Source organism: Schistocerca serialis, chromosome 2 (genome assembly GCF_023864345.2).
Source record: "Schistocerca serialis cubense isolate TAMUIC-IGC-003099 chromosome 2, iqSchSeri2.2, whole genome shotgun sequence".
NCBI lineage: Eukaryota > Metazoa > Arthropoda > Insecta > Orthoptera > Acrididae > Schistocerca > Schistocerca serialis.
In genome coordinates, this window is record NC_064639.1 from 476999128 (window position 1) to 477024813 (window position 25686).

At 38.2% G+C, this 25686-nt stretch overlaps 1 protein-coding gene across 1 annotated transcript in view; it reads right to left on the minus strand.

Moving 5' to 3' along the window:
* The window catches only part of LOC126457401 (uncharacterized), a 357727-nt gene that overhangs the window by 44651 nt on the left and 287390 nt on the right, over positions 1 to 25686 (minus strand). Inside the window, exon 8 of the mRNA XM_050093661.1 lies at positions 1329 to 1627. Within this exon, the coding sequence (XP_049949618.1) occupies positions 1329 to 1627 (299 nt within the window). The remainder of the gene's footprint in view (positions 1 to 1328; positions 1628 to 25686) is intronic.

Consider the following 25686-nt stretch of genomic DNA (forward strand, 5'->3'; position numbering starts at 1 on the left):
CAGATGAGATTATTCTATTTCCAGTTTCTTTCACTGAAGACACAAAAAACTCATTCAATTGATCTGGTTCAGGTGACACTTCTTGTGTGGGTAGGAGAGTGTTCTTGTGCAATAATTTGCCATGCCATTTTGCACTTGTTTGAAGCAGTTTCTATAACCCTTCATAGGCTAACTGTTTTGCATGAATAAGCTTAACATTATCCTTATAGCATGGTTCTGTGTGATGTATACTTTTCATCTACATATGGAACTACCACTGAAAATTATTCCTTATGGAGGAATTGAGCAAGGAGATATGGTATCACTAAAACCATTCTCAGCATGCTTAGAGTAAGTCTTCAGATCCTTGAGAATGTGGAAAAATAAAAAAAAGGTATAACGTCAAAGGAACATATACAAACCACCATTATTTTGTTGATAACAATGTACTATTTGTATCTGCCACACATAAATGTCAGAAACATATGGGAGAACTTCACAGAGCAAGTTTGAAAGTATTTCTGAAATACAATTTAACTAAAAATAGGAACATATGAACACACAAAAATAGTACAAACTAATTACAAAGTTGTGGAACCAATTGGTCAGTTACAGGTAATAACTGGGTGGTTAGAAAAAGAGAAAACAGAAGAGTAAAATGTGGTGTGAAGTGCACTGAGCAAATTAAGATGCTTTTCAAAACTAAACTTCTGATGTGTCTCTAAAAGAAATCTTACAGTCAGCTTGTAATACTGTTTTTAACTTATTCCAGTGAGACACAGACTTTTAATGCAAAAAGATTAAAAACATGATAGCTGTTCAGTAAGCAATGGAGAGATACATGTTGGGAATTACTTGGAGCCACAGGAAAGCATATAAATGAATCAGCAAATGAACAAGAATTGAAGATTTAATTATGACTGTAATGAAAATGAAGTCAGCAGAACATACAGCTATGTGGATGGATGGTAGACAGACCAAGTACATTCTTTGCTGGATTCCATGAGAAAAGAAAAAAATCAAGATGACAACTTAATGAAAAGTGTGTAGATGACAAAAAATGTGCAAGAGCAACATAGATGTTTCTACCTGAAGATCATGCATAGAAAAGTCTAGAGGAAACCTACAGTTAACAGTTCATCTCAAATGATTATTATTGTTGTTGTTGTTGTTGTTCTTGTTGTTGTTGATGATGATGATTATGGTACTACTGTGCATTTGTTCTTCCATGGATTTTTATTGGTTCTAGATCAAGTTAACTGAGGCATATGGAATGACATATTTTGTTTCTTTTTCTTTAAATTCTTTTAATTATTTTGACAAAATTTGTATTTTTCAGACATACTCACCACCAGGTAAATTAGGCAGGGAGAAGTCATCAACAGCCTGTTGCTTTTGTGGTTTTGATAGGAGTCTTTTGCTGGTTGTAATCCACCCATCACCAGGAGGAGACTCATTAGGTTGGTGGGTATCTGGCGTACACACATCAAGCATCAGACTGCGATCCAAACGACGTATGAAGGTAGTACGTGGGGCCACGTGAAGCATGGGAGTAGCATTTACTGAAGTAGTTGTTGGTAGAGGGCGATTTACTTCTCGAAGTTTCCCACCAGGCACAAGTGGTGACTTTTTCAGTGGTTCAGGAATCCTGTCAAGTAAAACATTAATAATTTTATTTCTACATCAACAAACTGCCATTATGTCATCTGATTTTTCCTTTTGTTACATTAGCAATGGGGAACTGCAAAAATTGCTAGTAAATAATGGTTCAGTCTTGAAATGTAGAGCACAAGAAAATCATAGCTAAGAGTAATTGATATTTCCTTTTTTTAAAATTCATTATATAACACCCAAAATGTTGCTAACATCTTGTCATTACTTGCTTAAAAATATAATTTCCTGGTATCTAATGCCATGTGGTGAAAAAGCCAAAGGCCAAAACTGAAGTGAAAACATAGAACAAGATGTTGAACACAAAATATATGATTCCTTGGTGTAAGAGATCAATTTCAGTAAATTGCCTTTGTACACATAAAACAGAGTTGTTATCATATCTTTTATTTGCATTCATTTAAACCTCTTTAACACTGAGCTCCTCCCAAAAAGTCTCAACTGAACAAGACTGTTTGACAGTCTTAAATGGTCTTGTTGAAAGAGCAGTGCAAGTTCCTACCTGTTATGAGAGTTGTCTTAACCACTGTTTTGCTTAGTACCTACAGTTAAAAGCCCACAAATTGTCATAATTAATTAAGCCATACATCATGTACAAATATGATTTTCTTGTAGCCTCTACCCTCGAGCAGGCATTCCATTTTAAATAACATGAGGGGGTGTGTGGTGTACTCAGCACACATGTAAATAATAGCTGCTTTATGTCACCAAGATAAACATGTTGAACAAAATCACAGTTCAATTATAGTTGAATTAAACAAAGATAAAATAAACTTACATAATCTGAGCTAAAGCACTGTTTAATTAATCATTAATGAAAAAACTTTCATTATATCACACTGTTGCACAGACCAATGTTACCCCACAGTAATGACCCACTCAAAGTATTAAACAGAGCAATTGCATCAGCCCTGACAGTCGCTGATTTGACAGTGGATTTGTGCTGTTAGCTTGTAATCTGGGTCATTTTCTTGCACAGATTGTAAATTTTTTCTCACCTAGCTTGTTGTTTATTTTATATTACTGCTGCTCTCTTGGATGTATGACAACACAATTTATCACTGTTGGCTGAATCAATAACAAAGGAATAGATTGGGCTTGCAGTGGTGAAACAACAATGGAACACTGAAAAACAATTTTATTTGTGGTTGGCATGCTATATATATAGGTGTGCCTGCTGGAGGAAAGAGACATGGACTGATTGAAGATACACATTGACAAAAGATGCAACTAAAGGTAAATAAATATTGATTACAACTGTGATTTAAAGGGACTTAACTGCATCACTGTTAGACCCTTAATCCTTTCTATCAGACCCTTAATCCTTTCTTAGTGTTCAAAGACATAGGTAAGAGACATTTTCTTTATATTAATAATGGGATCATATGTATTATAATTGGTACATGAATGTTCAGCTGAACTAACACACTTTAATTATCATCAAAGTCAAAACTAAGATCACTGTATAAATAAGTATCAAGTGCAAAATATGTAAATTGTATCTATTATGTTAAAGAATAGGTACAAAAGTTATTTTATTGCTTGAGTCAGATTCAAGCATGAAGAACAGGTAACATCTAAATGAAAATTACCTTAGTGTCTTGTAAAGACCTTTTAAATCATAATTCATCTGAAAGTGATTTTTCCAAATAACGACAAACACTATTAAGGAATATTTGTACTGTGAAGTTACTACAAAAATTCTAACATCACTCAACAAAAACTTCCAATATTTAGGGTTATCAACTATACACAACATTTCTTCACATTGCTTTAGCTGCACTATCTGAAGGGTAATTTAAAATATTGGTTTGATGTAAATGGATTAAAACTAAACATGGAAAACCCAACTTACACAGTTAAAAAGTAAACAAGCAAATTCAATCAACTTCCAAATTACTCACAAAAATCAGGAACCTAGGGATGCAGAATCTGTCAAATGCCTGGGGATATTTTTAGAAAAAAAATTATTCTGGTCTTCCCATACAAGGTACTTGGGAGACAAGCAAAACAGTTTTCCATTCACAGCCAAGTGAAATGGACACTACAAAAGTTGTTTACCGCAGCTGTTTTGAATCTCTTGTAAGATACAGAATAATCTTTTGGGGAAATGCAAGTAGTGTAAATAGAATATTATTTCTTCAAAAGACTATTATTAGAAATATGTGTAATATCAAGCTAGACATTCTACCAACCTTTATTCAGGGATCTAAAAATTTTAACTATTCCATGTTTTTACATTTAGGATCTGTTTGTCTTTATCCATATCAACCCAGATTATTTATGAAAATATATTTGAAACATATGCATAAAACAAGGAACAAAGTTAACTTCATGTCACCATCTCATGGATTAAAACTCTACTCTCATGCTCCTCAACACATGGCTTCAAAAATTTACAATAAATTTAAAAAAACTTTCACAGCATGAAACTAGGTTTGTTGAAGATAAAATGCACTATCCTAATGCAAAAATGTTGTTATTTGCTCATGGAGTTCTTAAATGATGATGAAGATTCTTTGTAGACCAATGAAACAAATTTGTAGTGACTTTTCTAAATTAAATTTTCTTTGTTCTTTGTTTGACATGTTGTATTTATCTCTGGTACATTATCTATACTGAGAAGTCTCCTGCACTTTAAATTAATGATTGATATATGTACATGAATACACAACAAAATTCTGATTCTGATCCTGTATTACACAAGGAAATAGAGACTGAGAGTGTGCACAACATGCTAACACCCTGATCTTCATCTCTTCAAATTGAGAAATACTTTGACTGCAAACCAGAGTGAACTGATTTCCTTGGTTAGTTTAGGTATGTGTTTACTCAATTTTGGCTTGTTGTCCAACTGATACCCAAAGAACTTTGCACATAACATACCAGCTAGTGTAGAACAATTACTGTCTATTGCTGCTACCAGTAGATTATGTTTGCATTTATTTAAAAAATAATATGGTATGAGGTTTTTTAGGGTTAAGAGAAATATTTTCTTTGAAAAGTCATATTTAGGACATTAAATGTGATGTGTATTACCTTAATGCTGTACTTTCATGGCTGTCAGTGTTTCTGAGGTAACAAGAAGCTCCCCTACTGTCTGTCACTGATATACGAGTATAGGTTGCACCTTTCATTAAATAAGTTATCTCTCAATGTCAACACCATTTAGACACAAGAAATTTGTTCCTCATCACTCTGGTCATTAACTTTTAATACTATCATTGTAATAGTTTCAACTCTGTGCTTTATAACTGTGGGTACTTAGAGTAGACCAAAAATAAACTGGTTACCCATTTGTTCATGATATAAGTACAGTTCTTCTAGTTTCATGTATCTGCCACTAACTGTTATGTGCAAGGTTTATTAGACTGATGACAACCCTGAAATCATGAATTTCTTGACTGTAGTAGAATTAGTACCTAAGGAACTACTATTTGGTATTTAAACAAGGCTTATTTTTTGCAGTGTCCATTCCAAAATTTTTCATTACTGACATCTGTCTCCTATAGGATCCATGCAATTTTTTGTTATAAAGACATTACTTTTCAGTATGATTGTTGCCATTTATTAACATTCATCTCTTTAAAACATAAATCTATGCAGCAGATGGCACAACTCAAAACTGTGATGGTCACTTATATTCGAGGTAAACATGTCTCACACATCAGTATATAGCATGTTATTGTAATTTTTTAACCAATAAGTCACAAAGGCAGACTCAGAAGACTATCAAAAATTGTCTGTACACCTTATTTACAGGCACCAGTTCTTGGAAACTTAATAGATAGAAAGGTATTTCTCCAGGGAATTTCATATTTTTACAGCCCATTATATCTTATCCTACCTACCTAGCAACTTAACTCTCTTATGATCAAAACACATTTATTAAATTCTCATGTTTTTCATGTGGATTTTAACAAAATGTTTATTTTTATGATTTACCTTCCAGGGAATTTCATATTTTTACAGCCCATTATATCTTATCCTACCTACCTAGCAACTTAACTCTCTTATGATCAAAACACATTTATTAAATTCTCATGTTTTTCATGTGGATTTTAACAAAATGTTTATTTTTATGATTTACCTTCCATAATAGTTTTCAAGTGTCACCACATATTATACACAGTTTAAGAATGAATTACTACAAAATGTTTATTTTAATGATTTACAGTGTATTACAATAATTATTCACTGACCCATACACAGGGCACATTATTAAGAATGAATTTCTTGCCAATCATATCGGTTCTGTGTTTTCTCTCTTATCCTCTTGAGTTGTCTTCTTATGGATTTTCAGACTCCTCTTGTTTTTAACTTCTAATAATCCATTCAACTCAACTACCTTTCTCATGTTTTCACCATGCCCTCTTCGCTCTTCTGTCTCCATCCTGTTCCATGGAAAGTGATTCTGCTATTCCCAAACACCTCCTGCCTAGCTGGAGTAATTTCTTTTGTTACTGTTCTAGTACCTTGTTGTCTTCCAAACAATATATGTGTTAATTATCCTCCGTAGCAAAAGCGCAAAAGTGCCCCCCCATGAACCATGGACCTTGCCGTTGGTGGGGAGGCTTGTGTGCCTCAGCAATACAGATGGCCGTACCTTAGGTGCAACCACAATGGAGGGGTATCTGTTGAGAGGCCAGACAAACGTGTGGTTCCTGAAGAGGGGCAGCAGCCTTTTCAGTAGTTGCAGGGGCAATAGTCTGGATGATTGACTGATCTGGCCTTGTAACACTAACCAAAACGGCCTTGCTGTGATGGTACTGCAAATGGCTGAAAGCAAGGGGAAACTACAGCCGAAATTTTTCCTGAGGGCATGCAGCTTTACTGTATGGTTAAATGATGATGGCGTCCTCTTGGGTAAAATATTCTGTAGGTAAAATAGTCCCCCACTCAGATCTCCAGGCGGGGACTACTCAAGAGGACATCATTATCAGGAGAAAGAAAACTGGCGTTCTACGGATCGGAGCGTGGAATGTCAGATCCCTTAATCAGAGAAAACTTAAAAAGGGAAATGGATAGGTTAAAGTTAGATATAGTGGGAATTAGTGAAGTTCGGTGGCACGAGGAACAAGACTTTTGGTCAGGTGAATACAGGGTTATAATTACAAAGTCAAATAGGGGTAATTCAGGAGTAGGTTTAATAATGAATAAAAAATAGGAGTGCAGGTAAGCTACTACAAACAGCATAGTGAATGCCTTATTGTGGCCAAGACAAACACGAAGCTGACACCTACTACAGTAGTACAAGATTATATGCCAACTAGCTCTGCAGATGATGAAGAAATTGATGAAATGTATGACGAGATAAAAGAAATTATTCAGGTAGTGAAAGGAGACAAAAATTTAATAGTCATGGGTGACTGGAATTCGAGAGTAGGAAAAGGGAGAGAAGGAAATATAGTAGATTAATATGGATTGGGGCTAAGAAATGAAAGAGAAAGCCGCCTGGTAGAGCTTTGCACAGAGCATAGCTTAATCATAGCTATAGTTCAATTCTTTTATCTTGGCGGCTCGCGCATGGCCGCCCAGATGTGGGAGATTGCTGTGTTGCCAGTTGCACACAACGCACGCACCAATAGAAGCAGCGCCATAGTATAGCATAGTTCACAAACTTACGTGCAGGGGGGAACGCGCAGTTCATGAAGTAAAGCCACCACGGCCACATTAACTCTTTCGCTGCTACAAAAACGTGCTCCCTGCATTCCGCGCTGTGCGCGACTTTGGCACTGCACTGCTCGAATGTGCAGACACATCGTGTTCTGACTGCTTTGACACTCTTATCAATCGATTCCACAAAAACTATTTGGCCCAAAAATTAGATTTTTACACATCTTCTTGACTGATACCTTCCCCCCATAAATGAGTTAATTTTATTTCGATGTTCAATGCAGTTATTATGCAGCATTAAATATAGTAAACCATTGCATGAAATTTTGAAGAGTTTGCAGAGGTAAAAGTCCATAGAGTATACTTTCCGTATGGTCGATTTTAGTTGCCTCAATGTTGAGAATGAAATGTGGACAAGATACCTAAATTTCATATAAAATTTACTGTATAACAATATCTCATTTAATTTAAGTACGACATAGGTGTCGTATGTAATATTGAGAAATATTCCGTCTTTCGCGACTGTAATAAAAGTATTATTTACACCGGACGCGTTTGGCTTTATTTTAAAGCACTTCAATCAAGGAAAGGTATGGCACATACTAGAAATTTCAAAAAAATGCATTCAAACGAATATAATTCGTGAAGTAAGGGACTTCGATATTGTATTTAAATAATGAAAATATTAAGCACCTCTCAAGGTTTGAACTCATAACCTTTCGCGTAGCAGCCCAACACCTTCACCGTTACGCTGACGCACATCGTCTGACTACAGAATGCCATGAGGAGTATAACACGTCACACAAAATACTGACAAACACTGTTGGTATGATTATGAATTACTCACGCTTCGTCGAAGTCCAATAGAAAATAAACAATTACCGCTGTTCTTTATTGCGAAGAAGCAGTTTGTGAGAGTGATACAAACACCTCTCCTTGCTATCGCCTGAATTAGGAGTCTTATTGCTTGTTTGGTTTAATTAATTAATAGAATATGAAGCAATTGGTATAAAGAATGCTTTTTCCAAACTTTCTATAAAAGAATGTCTGCTATCAAGACATTGCTTTTGTTCTATTACTTTATTTATGACTGAACGTTTCTAAAACTGAAGACACTCGTCCATGCTGTGCACTGCAGTCGAGATGTGGCAACGTCGTTCTCTGTTCATTGGCTGATTGTGTTTTGTGACGTCAGATGCGCAGAACGAACCTAAACTCGGCCGCCAACATAAATGACGCGCACTTTAACACTTGGTTCAAGAATCATGAAAGAAAGTTGTATACATGGAAGAATCCTGGAGATACTAGAAGGTATCATATAGATTATATAATGGTAAGACAGAGATTTAAGAACCAGGTTTTAAATTGTAAGACATTTCCAGGGGCAGATGTGGACTCTGACCACAATCTATTGGTTATGAGCTGTAGATTAAAACTGAAGAAACTGCAAAACGGTGGGACCTGGGTAAACTGACTAAACCAGAGGTTGCACAGAGTTTCAGGGAGTGCATAAGGGAACAATTGACAGGAATGGGGGAAAGAAGTACAGTAGAAGAAGAATGGGTAGCTCCAAGGGATGAAGTAGTGAAGGCAGCAGAGGATCAAGTAGGTAAAAAGACGAGGGCTAGTAGAAATCCTTGGGTAACCAAAGAAATATTGAATTTACTTGATTAAAGGAGAAAATATAAAAATGCAGTAAATGAAACAGGCAAAAAGGAAACAAACGTCTCAAAAATGAGATTGACAGGAAGTGCAAAATGGCTAAACAGGGATGGTTAGAGGACAAATGTAAGGATTTAGAGGCTTATCTCACTAGGGATAAGATAGATACTGCCTACAGGAAACTTGAAAAGACCTTTGGAGAAAAGAGAACCACTTGTATGAACATCAAGAGCTCAGATGGAAACCCAGTTAAAACAAAGAAGGGAAAGCAAAAGGTGGAAGGAGTATATAAAAGGTCTATACAAGGGCGATGTATTGAGGACAATACTATGGAAATGGAAGAGGATGTAGATGAAGATGAAATGGGAGATACAATACTGCGTGAAGAGTTTGACAGAGCACTGAAAGACCTGAGTCGATACAAGGCCCCGGGAGTAGACAACATTCGACTAGAACTACTGACGGCCTTGGGAGAGCCAGTCCTGACAAAACTCTACCATCTGGTGAGCAAGATGTATGAGACAGGCAAAAAACCCACAGACTTCAAGAAGAATATAATAATTCCAATCCCAAGGAAAGCAGGTGTTGACATATGTGAAAATTACCGAACTATCAGTTTAATAAGTCACAGCTGCAAAATACTAACACAAATTCTTTACAGATGAATGGAAAAACTGGTAAAAGCCAACCTCAGGGAAGATCAGTTTGGATTCTGTAGAAATATTGGAACACGTGAGGCAATACTGAGGCTACCACTTATCTTAGAAGAAAGATTAAGGAAAGGTAAACCTACATTTCTAGCATTTGTAGACTTAGAGAAAGCTTTTGACAACATTGAATGGAATACTCTCTTTCAAATTCTAAAGGCAGCAGAGGTAAAACACAGGGAGCGAAAGGCTATTTACAATTTGTACAGAAACCAGACGGCAGTTATAAGATTCGAGGGGTATGAAAGGGAAGCTGTGGTTGGGAAGGGAGTCAGATACGGTTGTAGCCTATCCCCTATGTTATTCAATCTGTATATTGAGCAAGCAGTAAAGGAAACAAAAGAAAAATTCAGAGTAGGTATTAAAATCCATGGAGAAGAAATAAAAACTTTGAGGTTCGCCGATGACATTGTAATTCTGTCAGAGATAGCAAAGGACTTGGAAGAGCAGTTGAACAGAATGGAGAGTGTCTTGAAAGCAGAATATAAGATGAACATCAACAAAAGCAAAACGAGGATAATGGAATGTAGTCGAATTAAGTCGGGTGATGCTGAGGGAATTAGATTAGGAAATGAGACACTTAAAGTAGTAAAGGAGTTTTGCTATTTGGGGAGCAAAATAACTGATGATGGTCGAAGTAGAGAAGATATAAAATGTAGACTGGGAATGGCAAGGAAAGCGTTTTTGAAGAAGAGAAATTTGTTAACACCGAGTATAGATTTAAGTGCGAGGAAGTCTTGAAAGTATCTGTATGGAATGTAGCCATGTATGGAAGTGAAACATGGATGATAAATAGTTTGGACAAGAAGAGAATAGAAGCTTTCGAAATGTGGTGCTACAGAAGAATGCTGAAGATTAGATGGGTAGATCACATAACTAATGATGAAGTATTGAATAGAATTGGGGAGAAGAGGTGTTTGTGACACAACTTGACAAAAAGAAGGGACCAGTTAGTAGGACATGTTCGGAGGCATCAAGGGATCACAAATTTGGCATTGGAGGGTAGCATGGAGGGTAAAAATCATAGGGTGAGGCTAAGAGATGAATACACTAAGCAGATTCAGAAGGATGTAGGTTGCAGTAAGTACTGGGAGATGAAGAAGCTTGCACAGGATAGGGTAGCATGGAGAGCTGCATCAAACCAGTCTCAGGACTGAAGACCACAACAACAACAACAGCAAAAGTGATCTCAGTTGGGAGAGGGCATATTTGTCAGTGACAGATACTAATATTTACACTTACATATTTAGACTCACATCTACATCTGTACTCTACAAATGACGATGTCAGGAGTGGTGGAGAGTGCATAGTGTGCCACAATAATTTTCCCCTTCTTATTCTATTTGCAGATGGTGCACAGGAAAATTGACTGTCAGTCCCATTCTGCATAAATCTGAATTTAGCTTCATTGTCATTATGTGAGATATACATTGGAGGAAGTTGTACATTTCTTGACATTCTGGAACATGGGATCTTGGAAGTTTTTGGAGCAAGAGTGTCTGCAATGCCAATCATCTTAGGTGTAATGTCTCCTGCCACAGTGGTTTGATGTGCATTTCTGTTATATTTCCATGCTCATAAAAGAACCCTTTGACAAACAGTGCAGCTCATCTTTCAGTATTTCTCTTTTCAGTTAATACAACTTGGTAAAGATCACAGATTGATGAACAGTACTCAAGAAAAGAGGTAGTTTAGCCCTATAGCACATGATACAGGCTCTGCACTATCTGGAGCCCAGGTCTGCAGCTCAGATGACAGCTGAATAGGTCTACAAGTGGCTCACAGCTAACACTTTCCTCATAAAATCTCATATTATGCAGTTTCAAAAAGCAATAATAACCTTTTAGCACCAGAAATGGCCATACACTGAATGAAGCACAGTGCATATTGTTCCTTGGAATCCTTAAAAATTGAGTCTTCTTACAGAGTTGATCTAAAAATAAGAGTGTTGGCATATTTCACATATTTTCACTTCCTCTGTCTTATGGAATTATCTTCTGGGGCAGAGCATGTAAAGTAAATAAAGTGCATGTTCATCAGAATCAATCATTAATAATATTATGTAAAGTAGATAACCTTACATCTTACAGAAGTCATTTAAGGCTCTTGTAATTCTTACACTCATTTCCCAACACATTTACTTCTTAATGGTTTTTGTTGTTGGTAATAAATGTCAGTTCCAACTGAATTATGATATACACAGTTACAATACAAGACATAATAAATTTATTCCTTGATAAAGGAACTATCATATTTCATCAAAATATAAACAGTATTAGAGATAAAGTTAACGAAATGGTTGCTGATGTTGATTCTGACATTACTTGTATATCAGAGCACCACTTAAACAATGTGGTAGTTCAAACACTTCCTATACTGGGATAAAGATTGGCTGTCTCTTTTTCACAGAGGTCTTTTCAGAGTAGACGATTGACTTTGTATGTAAAAGACAGTACTTCATTTGAATCTACTGACATATCAAAGCACTGAGCCAAACAGGTTACTGAATGCCATGCATGAGTAGTTGAATTTAGTAAAGACATTTCTGTTCAAGCCTAAGAGATTATTTAGTTAACTTCATAGAGAGTACCAATGATTAGTTGTGTTTGGTGACTTTAACATTAATTTTATAAGTGACTGTGCAAGAAAAAGAATGCTAGAAATGCTAGAAGTTCTCCTAAATTCATATCACCTGATGCAGACTGTATTTTTTCCTGTCAGAGTGCAGGAGAACAGTAGCACAACTATAGACAACATTCATGTTCGTCCTTCATCACCAGACGTGCATTCTGGTAGTAAAAGGGCAAATTGCCTTTCAGGCCATTACTAACACTAGAAGGAATTTGTGTGCATACGCACACACACACACACACACACACACACACACACACACACACACACACACACACACACACCATTGTTAAATATAATTACAAACTATTTTGAAATGTTAATCCAAGTGGCAACAGAGACTTTTGAAACCTCATTAAAGAACAAGAATGGCTTGAATTTTATAGTGCAGGTAACATAGACAATAAATACACTACTTTTTGTAAAAAGTGAAACACTCAAAAGTAACAGTCTGCAACATGCCACAAAAAGTGGATGTGTAGAACAGCTGAACCGTAATAAGTGATTTAAATGACAGAGATGTGGCTGCCATGTAGGCCCAGTGACACCCTTATTTGTGTGAATGGACAGGTCAGTGTTATGCAATGCTGAATCTGTGCAGAGCCATCATACAAAGTGGAAATACGTAACCAAGTGCCACTATGCCTCACCAACATTACAGGGTGGAATATTGGCATGAGAGGGCATTTAAATGGGGCAGAACGATTGGTATCCAGGAGGCATATCTGTCATTAAGTGACATTGTGGCTTGTAAAGGCACATTGCTTCAACAGTGAGGCATATGTGGAGCCAGTGGAGAGAAGAGGGCTGTACACAGTGCAACAGGGTACTGGAAGACACAATGTGACCACTGCACAAGATGACTACCATATTGTTTGGTTGGTCGTAACTGACAGAACAGCTTCATCCACAATGTTAGTGCAACTTTAGAACACTGCAATGGGTGTGTACATGGTTGCCTCAATGGTCTGATGTTATCTCCTGTGGGTGGCATGCATGCCGTTTCGTCAACTTCCATTCACCAGAACTTACAATGCCACAGACCGCAATGGGCATATGAAAGCCATCACTCGTGTGATGAATGGCAAAATGTAGCATTTTCAGACGAGTCCTGCTTCAAATTGTCCTACCGTGATGGCTGCACAGGTATTGAGGCACCATGGTGAACTCAATCAGGCAGACTGTATTGTTGAGCAGCATAGTGGACAAACATCAGTTGTGATGGTTTGGGGTACAACTGCCTATAACACACAATCTTGCCTCCTATGTCTTGAACAGCTACTGGTACATCAGTACATCAGGGAGTTTACAGTCCAAGGCTCTGCCCCTCCTGCAGGCCATTCTACAAGCCATATTTCAGCCTGGTTACACGTGGCAACATGTGGTGAGGAATGTGCAACTCTCCTTCAAAGAATGACAGATACCTCTGCTTTCTTGGCCCACATGTTTGCCTGACATGTCACCAATTGACCATATTTGGGATATGGTTGGCCACTAGCTTGTTCATTCGGGTCCTCCTGTAGCTATAGTTGATGCTTTGTGGACACACCTACAAACCATGTGGCAGAATATTCCTCAACAGCATACCCAGACACTCTGATTCCATGCCATGATGTCTAACAGTTCTGATTGCAGCACATGATGGTGATAGTCAATTCTGAATTTCTCTGGTCACAGTGAATGGGCAGGTCTGTAGTACTAATCATTGGTGTCATGTCCCCAATTGGTGGAATAAATTTCATGGCGAGCACATCTCTCAGTCTTTGTGTTTCACTTTTTCCAAACAGGAGTGTACAGTGCTTTTCTCAACATATTTCTCATGTGCTTGGAAAGTTGATTTCCATTAGAACATTTAAAACAGAGTGCTGGCACTAATAGGTGACCTGGACAGCTGACTAATGGATAAAGATATCATGTAGAACAAAGTGAGAATTGTCTCAGAATGTTAGGGATAGTAACAACTGAGCTTCAGTGGTTGACTACAGACAGTGCTGTAAGGGCCTTAAAACTGTTATTAGGAAGGCAAAAAGCATGTGTTATGCAAAATGCTCAGTCATGAAGGAAGTGTCTGACCAACAGTACAAGGTCGACGATATAAAGTCAAGACATAGTAAACATTTTTTTTACTGAAATGTCCAATATAAGTACAGTATTTAACAATTATTTTCTAAATATAGCTGGTGAATTAAATAAAAACTCAGTTTCTACAGAATATCATATAACTTTCTTAAAGAAAGGCTTTCCAAGACTTCCAGATTTCCAGTCTGAAATAACAGCTTCATGACACAGACAAGACTGCGTCAATAATTAAATTGGAAGCCACAATTTGATCCCTTTCAAACTTGCTCAGTTGGCTGTGGGAAACACAAGTGCATCCAAAAGTAGTAAACTCAGCAATATGACATCAGTTTTGATTTAATTCTCTGACATCATCAGTTGAGCCCTGCACATTTACACTGTGGCATGAATGGAAGACAGGTTAGGGGTATACATGTCTGTAGTCCGTCTGCTGATAACTGGTTCGCAACAGTTCATGTTAACACATCTGGTTTCAGATGCTCTCTTATCTGTGATGTGGCAGCTGTATGATCTGCCACAGCTGGCCTTGCTATACGATGATCCTTGTGGGGGCCTGTGCTGCAGGGATGTCCAGAACCTCATCTACAGGTGTGAGAGTGTTTACATGATCACTGATATCAGCATCATTGCACAACTGATGCAGCATGATGAACTTGTGTGGCAGTTCTCCGAAAGAACCATCCTATCACTTGGATGGCCACAATTTCACCCCTGTCAAACTTGCTCAGTTGGCTGTGGGAAACACAAGTGCATCTAAAAGTAAAAAAAACAGCAAGATGACATCAGTTTTGATCCAATGATGGCATATGCCACCTGGGGATTAGTAGATGTACTGATAATCATTTCTACGTTGTCCGCCAACAGCTAGCCTAGCATAGTGGCATAGCTACCAGAGTGCCTCCTCTGCGTCTACTCTTTAATACCTTCCAATATGACAGGTGATTCTAAAATATGACACTAGCTTAGTAGTGAAGGATTTTGAGCAGAACATAGGCAATGTATCAGGTAGAGCTGTTCAAGGCATAAGGTCATGGCTTGTAGAAAATAAATTGATGCAGAATCACACTAAAACTCAGTTTTTACAGATTTTAATGAACTATTCAACTAAAACTAAAATTTTTATTACACAGAATGAGCACATGATTTGTGAGTCTGAACTATCAAAATTCCTGTGTGTTCAGATAGATGGAAAGCTGTCATGGAAAGAAAATGTTGAAGATCTTGTTCAAAAATTGAATACTGCTATATTTACCAGTTATCACTAGCTTAGTGCCCACTGCTTCCACCCACTTAGGCTATATGGTCTGCACAGTGTTTTTTTTTCTCTTTTTCTTTTTCCATTAGCAAACTGCAACACCTAAAAGCTAATTAAGACCATAGAACAGGGTCTTTCCTGAATGTACTTCTGATCAAAAATGCAATTCTGGTAGCTGGTTGCATTCTTGTAGTGATGTTTCCATAGAAACTTTCATCCCATAACATGCTTTTCATTATAGCTAACTGAGTAGTAAAATACCAGCTTTCATAGATTCAGCTTTAAAAATTTTTTAATATAAGGAAATATTTTCTTAAAAATTTTCATTCTGTGTTTTCCCCCCTTAGGGATTGAATTTCCAAAACCAGTAAATCACATAGTTCCAACTGAGTCAAATACTAATTTTCATAGATGTAGCTTTAAAATGCTTCATTAGTTCTTTAATAATGATTTATTTTCAGAAAACCTATTTATCTCCTTAGTGACTGCAATCCCAAAAATGCTAAAACATTTTTTTTTTTATTTCTGACTGAGAAACCAAATACCAATTTTCATAGGTCTAGCATCAAAATTGCCTTAATAGCAACATATTTTCAAAAAACCTTTCATCCCCTATTTAACCCTTTTAGGAGTGGAATTTTAAAAAAAATCTCTTCTCAAATTACACCTACAGTATAAGATCAACACCCTCTCCAAATTTCAAGTTTCTATCCTCAGCAGTTTGGGCTGGGTGATGATAAGCCGGTCAGTCAGGTCGTTGCATTTTACATAGATTAGAGCACTATTTGCAGTAAGTAGTAGTCCAACATGAAAATTAGACTACTTTGCTTATTTTCATTCACTTATGTCATATGGAATTACATTCTGTGTTAAGCCTCCCAATGCATAAAATGTATTTTTTGCTCAGAAATGGGAAGTTTGCACAATATGTGGTGTAACTTCAAGAACCTCTTGAGGAGTCTGGGAATTCTGACAGTGGCCTCTTACTATTTATTTTGTTCAATGTCACTTGTTGCTGACAAAATAAAGTTATTCCCAAGAACTAGTAGCATTCAGCAGCAGTCAGTTAATATTAGGCAGAAAGCCAGTCTTCATTTGGATCACACCTCCTTGGCTTTTGTGCAGGAAGGCACGCAGTATTCTGCTGCATCAATTTCCAATAAGACACCACAAGAATTTTAAAAAAATCTTAGCATTAATCCTCATGCTTTCAGGTTTAAACTGAAGAATTTCCTCAGGGCTCAGTCCTATTCAGTCAGGAAGTTCCCAGAAAGAAATTACACTACTTCTTGTGTTATGTTGTTCATTATGCTAATGTGTACTCACAGCTTGTCATCTGCATGGGATTCATGTACATTTTATTTGATCTATTATTACTTTTCTTATGTTAATTCCTTCATGAAAGAAGATGAAGTAAATATTCCAGAATTCGAAACCAGAACAGCTGTTAGCATGAGTGACATAAAAGTAGATATCTTAGGTGTTACAAAACAACTAAAATCAATTAAGAAAGGCAAGTCTTCTGGTCCAGATGGTATACCAATCAGGTTCGTTTCAGAGTGTTGTTGTTGTGGTCTTCAGTCCTGAAACTGGTTTGATGCAGCTCTCCATGCTACCCTATCCTGTGCAAGATACTTCATCTCCCAGTACTTACTGCAACCTACATCCTTCTGAATCTGCTTAGTGTATTCATCTCTTGGTCTCCCTCTACGATTTTTACCCTCCACACTGCCCTCCAATGCCAAATTTGTGACCCCTTGATGCCTCAGAACATGTCCTACTAACTGGTCCCTTCTTGTCGTCAAGTTGTGCCACAAACACCTCTTCTCCCCAATTCTATTCAATACCTCCTCATTAGTTATGTGATTTACCCATCTAATCTTCAGCATTCTTCTGTAGCACCACATTTCAAAAGCTTCTATTCTCTTCCTGTCCAAACTATTTATCGTCCATGTTTCACTTCCATACATGGCTACACTCCATACAAATACTTTCAGAAACGACTTCCTGACACTTAAATCTATACTCGATGTTAACAAATTTCTCTTCTTCAGAAACGATTTCCTTGCCATTGCCAGTCTACATTTTATATCCTCCCTACTTCGACCATCATCAGTTATTTTGTTCCCCAAATAGCAAAACTCATTTACTACTTTAAGTGTCTCATTTCCTAATATTATTCCCTCAGCATCACCCGACTTAATTCGACTACATTCCATTATCCTCGTTTTGCTTTTGTTGATGTTCATCTTATATTCTGCTTTCAAGACACTCTCCATTCTGTTCAACTGCTCTTCCAAGTCCTTTGCTGTCTCTGACAGAATTACAATGTCATCGGCGAACCTCAAAGTTTTTATTTCTTCTCCATGGATTTTAATACCTACTCCAAATTTTTCTTTTGTTTCCTTTACTGCTTGCTCAATATACAGATTGAATAACATCGGGGACAGGCTACAACCCTGTCTCACTCCCTTCCCAACCGTTGCTTCCCTTTCATGCCCCTCGACTCTTATAACTGCCATCTGGTTTCTGTACAAATTGTAAACAGCCTTTTGCTCCCTGTATTTTACCCCTGCCACTTTTAGAATTGGAAAGAGAGTATTCCATTCATCATTGTCAAAAGCTTTCTCTAAGTCTACAAATGCTAGAAACATAGGTTTGCCTTTCCTTAATCTTTCTTCTAAGATAAGTCGTAAGGTCAGTATTGCCTCACGTGTTCCAATATTTCTACGGAATCCAAACTGATCTTCCCCGAGGTCGGCTTCTACCAGCTTTTCCATTCGTCTGTAAAGAATTCACGTTAGTATTTTGCAGCTGTGACTTATTAAACTGATAGTTTGGTAATTTTCACATCTGTCAATGCCTGCTTTCTTTGGGATTGGAATTATTATATTCTTCTTGAAGCCTGAGGGTACTTCGCCTGTCTCATACATCTTGCTCGCCAGGTGGTAGAGTTTTGTCAGGACTGGCTCTCCTAAGGCCGTCAATAGTTCTAATGGAATGTTGTCTACTCCCGGGGCCTTGTTTCGGCTCAGGTCTTTCAGTGCTCTATCAAACTCTTCACGCAGTATCATATCTCGCATTTCATCTTCATCTACATTATATTCCCTTTCTATAATATTGTCCTCAAGTACATCGCCCTTGTATAGACCCTCTATATACTCCTTCCACCTTTCTGCTTTCCCTTCTTTGGTTAGGACTGGGTTTCCATCTGAGCTCTTGATATTCATACAAGTGGTTCTCTTTTCTCCAAAGGTCTCTTTAATTTTCCTGTAGGCAGTATCTATCTTACCCCTAGTGAGATAAGCCTCTACATCCTTACATTTGTCCTCTAGCCATCCCTGCTTAGCCATTTTGAACTACCTGTCGATCTCATTTTTGAGACGTTTGTATTCCTTTTTGCCTGCTTCATTTACTGTGTTTTTATGTTTCTTCCTTTCATCAATTAAATTCAATATTTCTTCTGTTACCCAAGGATTTCTACTAGCCCTCGTCTTTTTATCTACTTGATCCTCTGCTGCCTTCACTACTTCATCCCTCAGAGCTACCCATTCTTCTTCTACTGTACTTCTTTCCCCGTTTCAGAGTATGCAGACACAATAGCACCTTTCTTAGTAACCCACGGACAGAAGTGTTTACTAGTGAGTGGCAGTAAGTGCAGCAGGCCAGTATTCCAATGAAGCTAGCCTGCTGCGGACCTATCCTTGTGCTCATGCTGAGAGTCATCACGTGCTCACTTATCTCCATGGGTTTGGACATACTGCTTAACATAGTTCAGTTTACGTGGCGAGTTTGTTCCACTTACGAGGTTCTCTTCCCCAGTTGTTAGGAAGTCACCATTGACCTATGAAGTACCCATGCCGACAGTGTTGAGTTGTGGCATTGTCACAACTTCTGCAGATATATAAGGTTTGGAACGCAGACTCTTGTGAAAAACTTAGCAAAAACCTATGATATTGAGGATGTGGCTACAAACAAGAATAATTATAAGCAATTGAGAACAAAATACGCATTTCTTGTGTTTGTCAACGTAGACCATTTGTTTGATAATCCAAAATGAATTAATTTCTATTTTTCAATATTTGATGAGTGATCACAGATGCAGTCATACTAAAAAGCAACATCAAAATGTTGAAAGCTGTTTCAATAGTTTTCTGAATGAGTGACTAAAGTATGTCAGTACGTTTAGTGATTTCAGTAGAATTTTCAATATTTGAGCAGATTATTTTGGGAAGTATGTTCTAATATCACATTTCATCACTCCTGAATATATTTATTGACACCTGCACTCAAAATCATAAGTGAGAACCACAGCCATTTTATTGAATACACTGGTGGATATAAACAAGTGAATTTCCATTGGATGCTCAGCTGCACTGTTTGAATGTGCTCTCATGAGCCACTTACTGAAGCAATTTATGGTTTGTAATGGTGAGCTGCATGCAGTCTTGAGAGTACTGGAAAAATGACATGACATTATGACAAGAATTTTCTCCAATTTACTGAGTGCCCTTTAGGTGATTTGATGAATTATCACTACTCCTTGCATAAGTAAAAGGAGAGGTGTCATTCAGAAGTACATGTAGAGATTAAGCGGAATGATTTAGATGCCTATAGTGGAAAAAGAGTGACATAATGTTCAAGTCATCCACATACTACTGAAGCACAGGACAGCACATGAGAGGAAGAAAAAGTTGATGGAAGTGAGGAGTAATAAATTTATCTATGTGGAATGAACTACTGGGCTATGGCACAGCTTCCTCCAATCACTGAGGTGACCAGAGCTATCTTAACATGTATCTAGATTGGACAATATGCCTCAATAGATGGATTCCTTGTCCACCTGGAATCCCCAAAAGTTGTACTTAGGTTCAGATGTCACAATACCACATATTAGAAGAATGCATAATGTTTGCCAATAAGTAGCCAATCCATGGTTTGGATGGTGACTTGCACTATTTTGTGTTATGCAGTAAGACAATGAAAAACATTCTAAATTTCTGTTTGTGTTGTCATAATAAACCTAAAATTTTAGGAATGAAAGTTTACTTTCTGAAATACATTAGTTACAATGTGCTACATCTTTTCTTTTGAATATGTTTTTATAGTTCAATGCTACAGTATTTTTAAAGAAAGATTAAAGTGAAAAATGAACAGTATATACAATTTTCTGCAGCTGAATGGAATGTACATATTATTCTTCATGCACTGTTAAGTGCCTCCACATCTTTAAACTATTTGCTATGTCACATCCACAAAATCTGTGATTAATTCAGTTTTACCATTGGAAGATGCAACATAAACTCATGGCCACCTCACATGCTGCTCCAAGAAATTGTCAAAGCTTGCCACTTGAAACAATGATGTAAGAGATGCCTTCCCCTAATGTTGAAGGTTTAATCATTGCAATGTCTAATGGATGAACCTAAACTCTTATAACTGATGCTGACTTATATATTACAATCAGGACTGCTGCATACCTGGCTGCCCTCTGTTGTCAGTTCCCACAAGGACAGCCTCTCTTCATCTGCAAAACTTAATAAACATGGTAGTATTTCTTTTGTCTGTGCACAGCCTTGTGTGTGGGCCCAACTTTATTAGCCAGAAACAACAAGGTGCCACTATCATTTTTAATGCAGAAATGGAACTAGGAATTCTGTAATCCACTTGCATGGCAGCACGATAAAATGTCAGACTGGGACTGTGGAGGCTTTCTTGGTTAAATTATAGACTGTTAAGGATTGGTTTCAAGGATGTACCCAGTCAGATACAGGGGAAGACAGCCATAAAAAATTCCCCCCCCCCCCCTTTTACGCAGGCAATCAGAAAAAAATCTTCACAAACCAAACTCACATCCTGGACCACTAAACAGGCAGATGAATCAATTCAATGTCAGTTTGAAGAAAGCCAGAACATGTAATGGAGCCATTTATTGTGAAATCTCAAAACTATTTCATCATCCCCACAAAAGAAACATGAGCCCCCCCCCCCCCGCCACGCCATGGCATGGTTAAGCAGAATATTTATCAGGAAAATCACTGTTACTACGCATGTGAAATATTCAAGAAAGATTACTCTCAAATTTAGACATATATCAAATATCAATGTGTCTCCACAGGAACATGCAGGTGTTGAGGATACAATGAGTGCATCAGTAGCACTTACTTGTGTCAATATTGTAGTAGTCTGGCTTATGAATACTTCAAGAGGTGATGCCTCAAAGATTCCTGGAGGCACTGCAAGCAGCACCTTGATGAATGCCACAAACGAAGAGCCTCCAGGCCACTGGCCAAAGAAGACTGCCAGGATGGTGTTATAAGTGGTGGGCACATGGGCACATGTCTTCTAGTATGAGATTAGTTCTGTGTTGCTAGTTGGTGCTGAACATTATACTGACTTGTTGATAGTTAGTGGAAAAAGTACAGTGCACTTAAATGTATGCCCATGTCGGGCCACTACTTATAGCTCTGTCTGCCACAAGTTGTCAACAGTGCAGCAGTTCTTTCACACAAGTTGAATATATGATATTTATTTAAAGTGTACTTATGTCAACTAATCTTTGGCTTGCCTGTCCAGGTTCCTAAGCCAACAGATCCTTTGGACACCTTCCACCCATTTATCATTAGCAGTGAGGAGGTAACGCTCGGCTCCTCATAACATAATTCTTACTGACCCGCATCATAATGTCTGGAGATGAACATTGTCAAATCTATGACACCACATCATTTTATTTCCTTTGCTGCCTATTTCTTATCTCTTCCAAGACATTTTTGTTTTGCTTTTAGCATTTGTGCTTGTGGACATTTCTGTTTCAGATCTGTGCTCGTCATTTTTGTTCAGTTTATGTATTTGTGCTGCCATTTATTGATTTAGCTTTAGTATTTTTTGCTTTGCCAAGGCTACCCCACAGCCCCAAGCCCCATGCATACCTGCTTCACACTCAGCAGTGCACAATTGCCAGCACCTTTGGCACCAACACTTGATCTAACACAGCTTCTTCAGTTACAACTGCAACAATTGATGCAGCTTATTGAGATGATGAGGGGCTCCATTCAAATGCAGATGGTAGCGAATGAGAATCACCATCAGATGCGACCAACTACGGCAGCACCACAACTTATGCAGCTATCATTACTGCCTCCATTTCAGCCATTTGAAGAGGACAAAGAGGACTGGATTGAGTACTTGGCCCAGTTTGAAGCTCATCTACCAGCACTTCAAGTACCAGGTACTATTAACCAATCTTTTTCTCTTATCAAAAAAATGGTTCAAATGGCTCTGAGCACTATGGGACTTAACATCTGTGGTCATCAGTCCCCTAGAACTTAGAACTACTTAAACCTAACTAACCTAAGGACATCACACACATCCATTCATGAGGCAGTATTCGAACCTGCGACTGTAGCGGCCGCTCGGCTCCAGACTGCAGCGCCTAGAAACGCACGGCCACTCCGGCCGGCTTTCTCTTATCAAATGACAGTGTATCAGTATATATGATGTACTGCAAATTGTTCCCCACTTTGCAGCCAGAACTTGTGAATTATGAGGAATTAAACCAGGCCTTGAATAGCTAGTATGGCGTGAAAGTCCATGTGGTGGCTACCAGATTTAAAATTTTCAGATTAAAGAAACAATCGGGACAAACTTATACACAGTAGGTCACAGACTTACAAGGGCTTTCTAGGCAGTGTAAGTTTTATTGTGAGTGTGGCAAGTATTACAGTGGCCTCATGATATGTGACGCCATTAGTCAGAACATGGTTGATAACAGAATAAGGGAACAGATTCTCAAGGGTCCCAATCCTTCCTTGCAGCAGGTTTGGCAAATTATTGACTAACAAGACTCTTGTGACAGCACCTAGATAGTTTTCTGTCAGACAACAGTTTTGCTGTAGTGCCTAGCTATAGTACTGTGTGCTTGTGTAGAAAGACCACTTCCAAGGCAAGTGCACAGTGGCCCACTCAGGATCAGGTTCAACATAGCTAGCCATGTAAACAGCCAGGCCAGAGAGGTACTGGAGTGATTCTTGCCTGCACTGCTTCTCAGTGCATAAGCATCACTTATGACCATCATGAAATGCAACTTGTTTTTGTGTGATACAGTGGGAGCCCTGAAGAACTGGAGCTGTGCATTGGCTTTCATGGTCATGAACAACAAAATTAGAAGCTTTACCTAGACCGGCAACAAACAGGTCTTTGAATTCAGCACACAATTGAATGACACTGTCCTTCAAATCAAAAGAAATATCTGACAGCACATTGTCTACAACACACAACCCATACTTGGTGAACAGGTTGCTCAGGAACTTTCACAGCGGCAGGACGGTGGCATTATTGCACACATCACAGTCAGTCAGTGGACATCTCCTTTAGCACTCATCAAGAAGCCATCAGGCAAACTGCATATTTGTGCAAACAGTGAACCCCCTAAACAATGATTGATTTATTTCTTTTGCCTCAGAACTTATGGACCATTTGGGAGCTGGTTGTTACTTCTCTAAGACTGATTTACACAATGCCTACTTCAAGATCCTTTTAGATGAACAGTCACACCAAGTGTTTGTCTTTAATACACACAGGACCTCTTCAATTTTCTTACAGTAGTGCATTCTTACCAGCAATTTTCAGTGCTATTTGGCACAATTAACTGCATCTGTGCCTATGTGTACATACTATTTAGGTACCAGGTCACACAGCAGACAAACATCTTAGTAATTTGCACACCCTTTTCCAAGTGTTATCAGAGGCAGGCCTTAAATGCAACAGAGACAAGTATGTGTTCTATCAAGCTGATACTGAGTACTTTGGGCATGTTCAGCTGATGCAGCTGCACTTGCAGGCCATTCGTGTCCTCATACCTCCAAGCAATATTACTGAATTACAGTCAGCGCTAGGGAAGCTGATGTATTACACCCGTTTCATTCTGAGTGCAGCTCAGATTGCTGCACCATTGCACTGCCCTCGCCACAAGAATACACTTTTTATGTGGCCCCAGGAATGTGACATTGCTTTTCATATACTCAAAGATGCTTTCCTCAGTGATCATTGCCTAATTCATTTTGATCCTTCCAAAACTGTAGTCTTGGCCATGGATGCCTCTTCATCGGCGTTGTGCTGGTGCTGTACTCTTCCACAGGATTGGTTCTACTGACAGTCCAATATCCTTCACCTCCAAATAGCTTAAAGCTCAGAGCAACTATTCACAAACAGAGGAGGACGCTGTTGCTATCATCTATGGAGTGAGTAAATTTCATCAGCATTTATATGGAAGAGAGTGTTACTTGGTTGCCAAACAAAGCCTTTGCAGTTGTTTTTAAGCCCAACAAAGCCAATTTCAAATTACATCACACATAAATTGCAACAATGAGCTCCAATCTTATTGCACTCCCAATACAAGTTGATGTACAGATCCACATCCAATCTTGCACATGCAGACCTGACTTTGACACATCAGAAGCAAATTCCCCCCCCCCCCCCCCCCACAGCACTCAGCCAAGACATACTGGACCAATTTCAATTAGACCACTGGAAGATCACCCAGGTCATGGTAGCAGATCCAGACTTGCAGATTCTATTGGGTTATGTCCACACTGGTTGGTCTCACACTGTGAAATAAATTGTTAGCCTGGTGGTTCACTGCTGCTGTTGTTGTTGTTGCATCTTTAGGGTGCTCAACATCACCATCATCAGCTTGCATACATTAACTGTATGAGACAAATGGGGCTACAGCACACAGCAGGAAGATAGTCTAACGTACAACATCAGGTCACAGATGCTCCCTTTTACTCTTTTTTATATGAACATGCACAATTCCTCTGAAAGGTACAATGGAGCTAGTGTGTCAAGGCAGACTATCAAAAATATTGATATCAGGTCTGAACAGCCACTAAGAGGCAAGACCAGAAAAGAAGACTGGCTATTCATGAAGAGAATAACTGGATGATCCAATCATCCTCTAACACACTAAAAGCTTTGAGCTAAGATCTTAGGAAGAAGGGAAGACAAAACACAAAATTGAAAAAGACATGCCACATTCAGTTCACTATCACTTAAAATTGAGGGCAGGTCTGTTGGTAAACCAGCTTG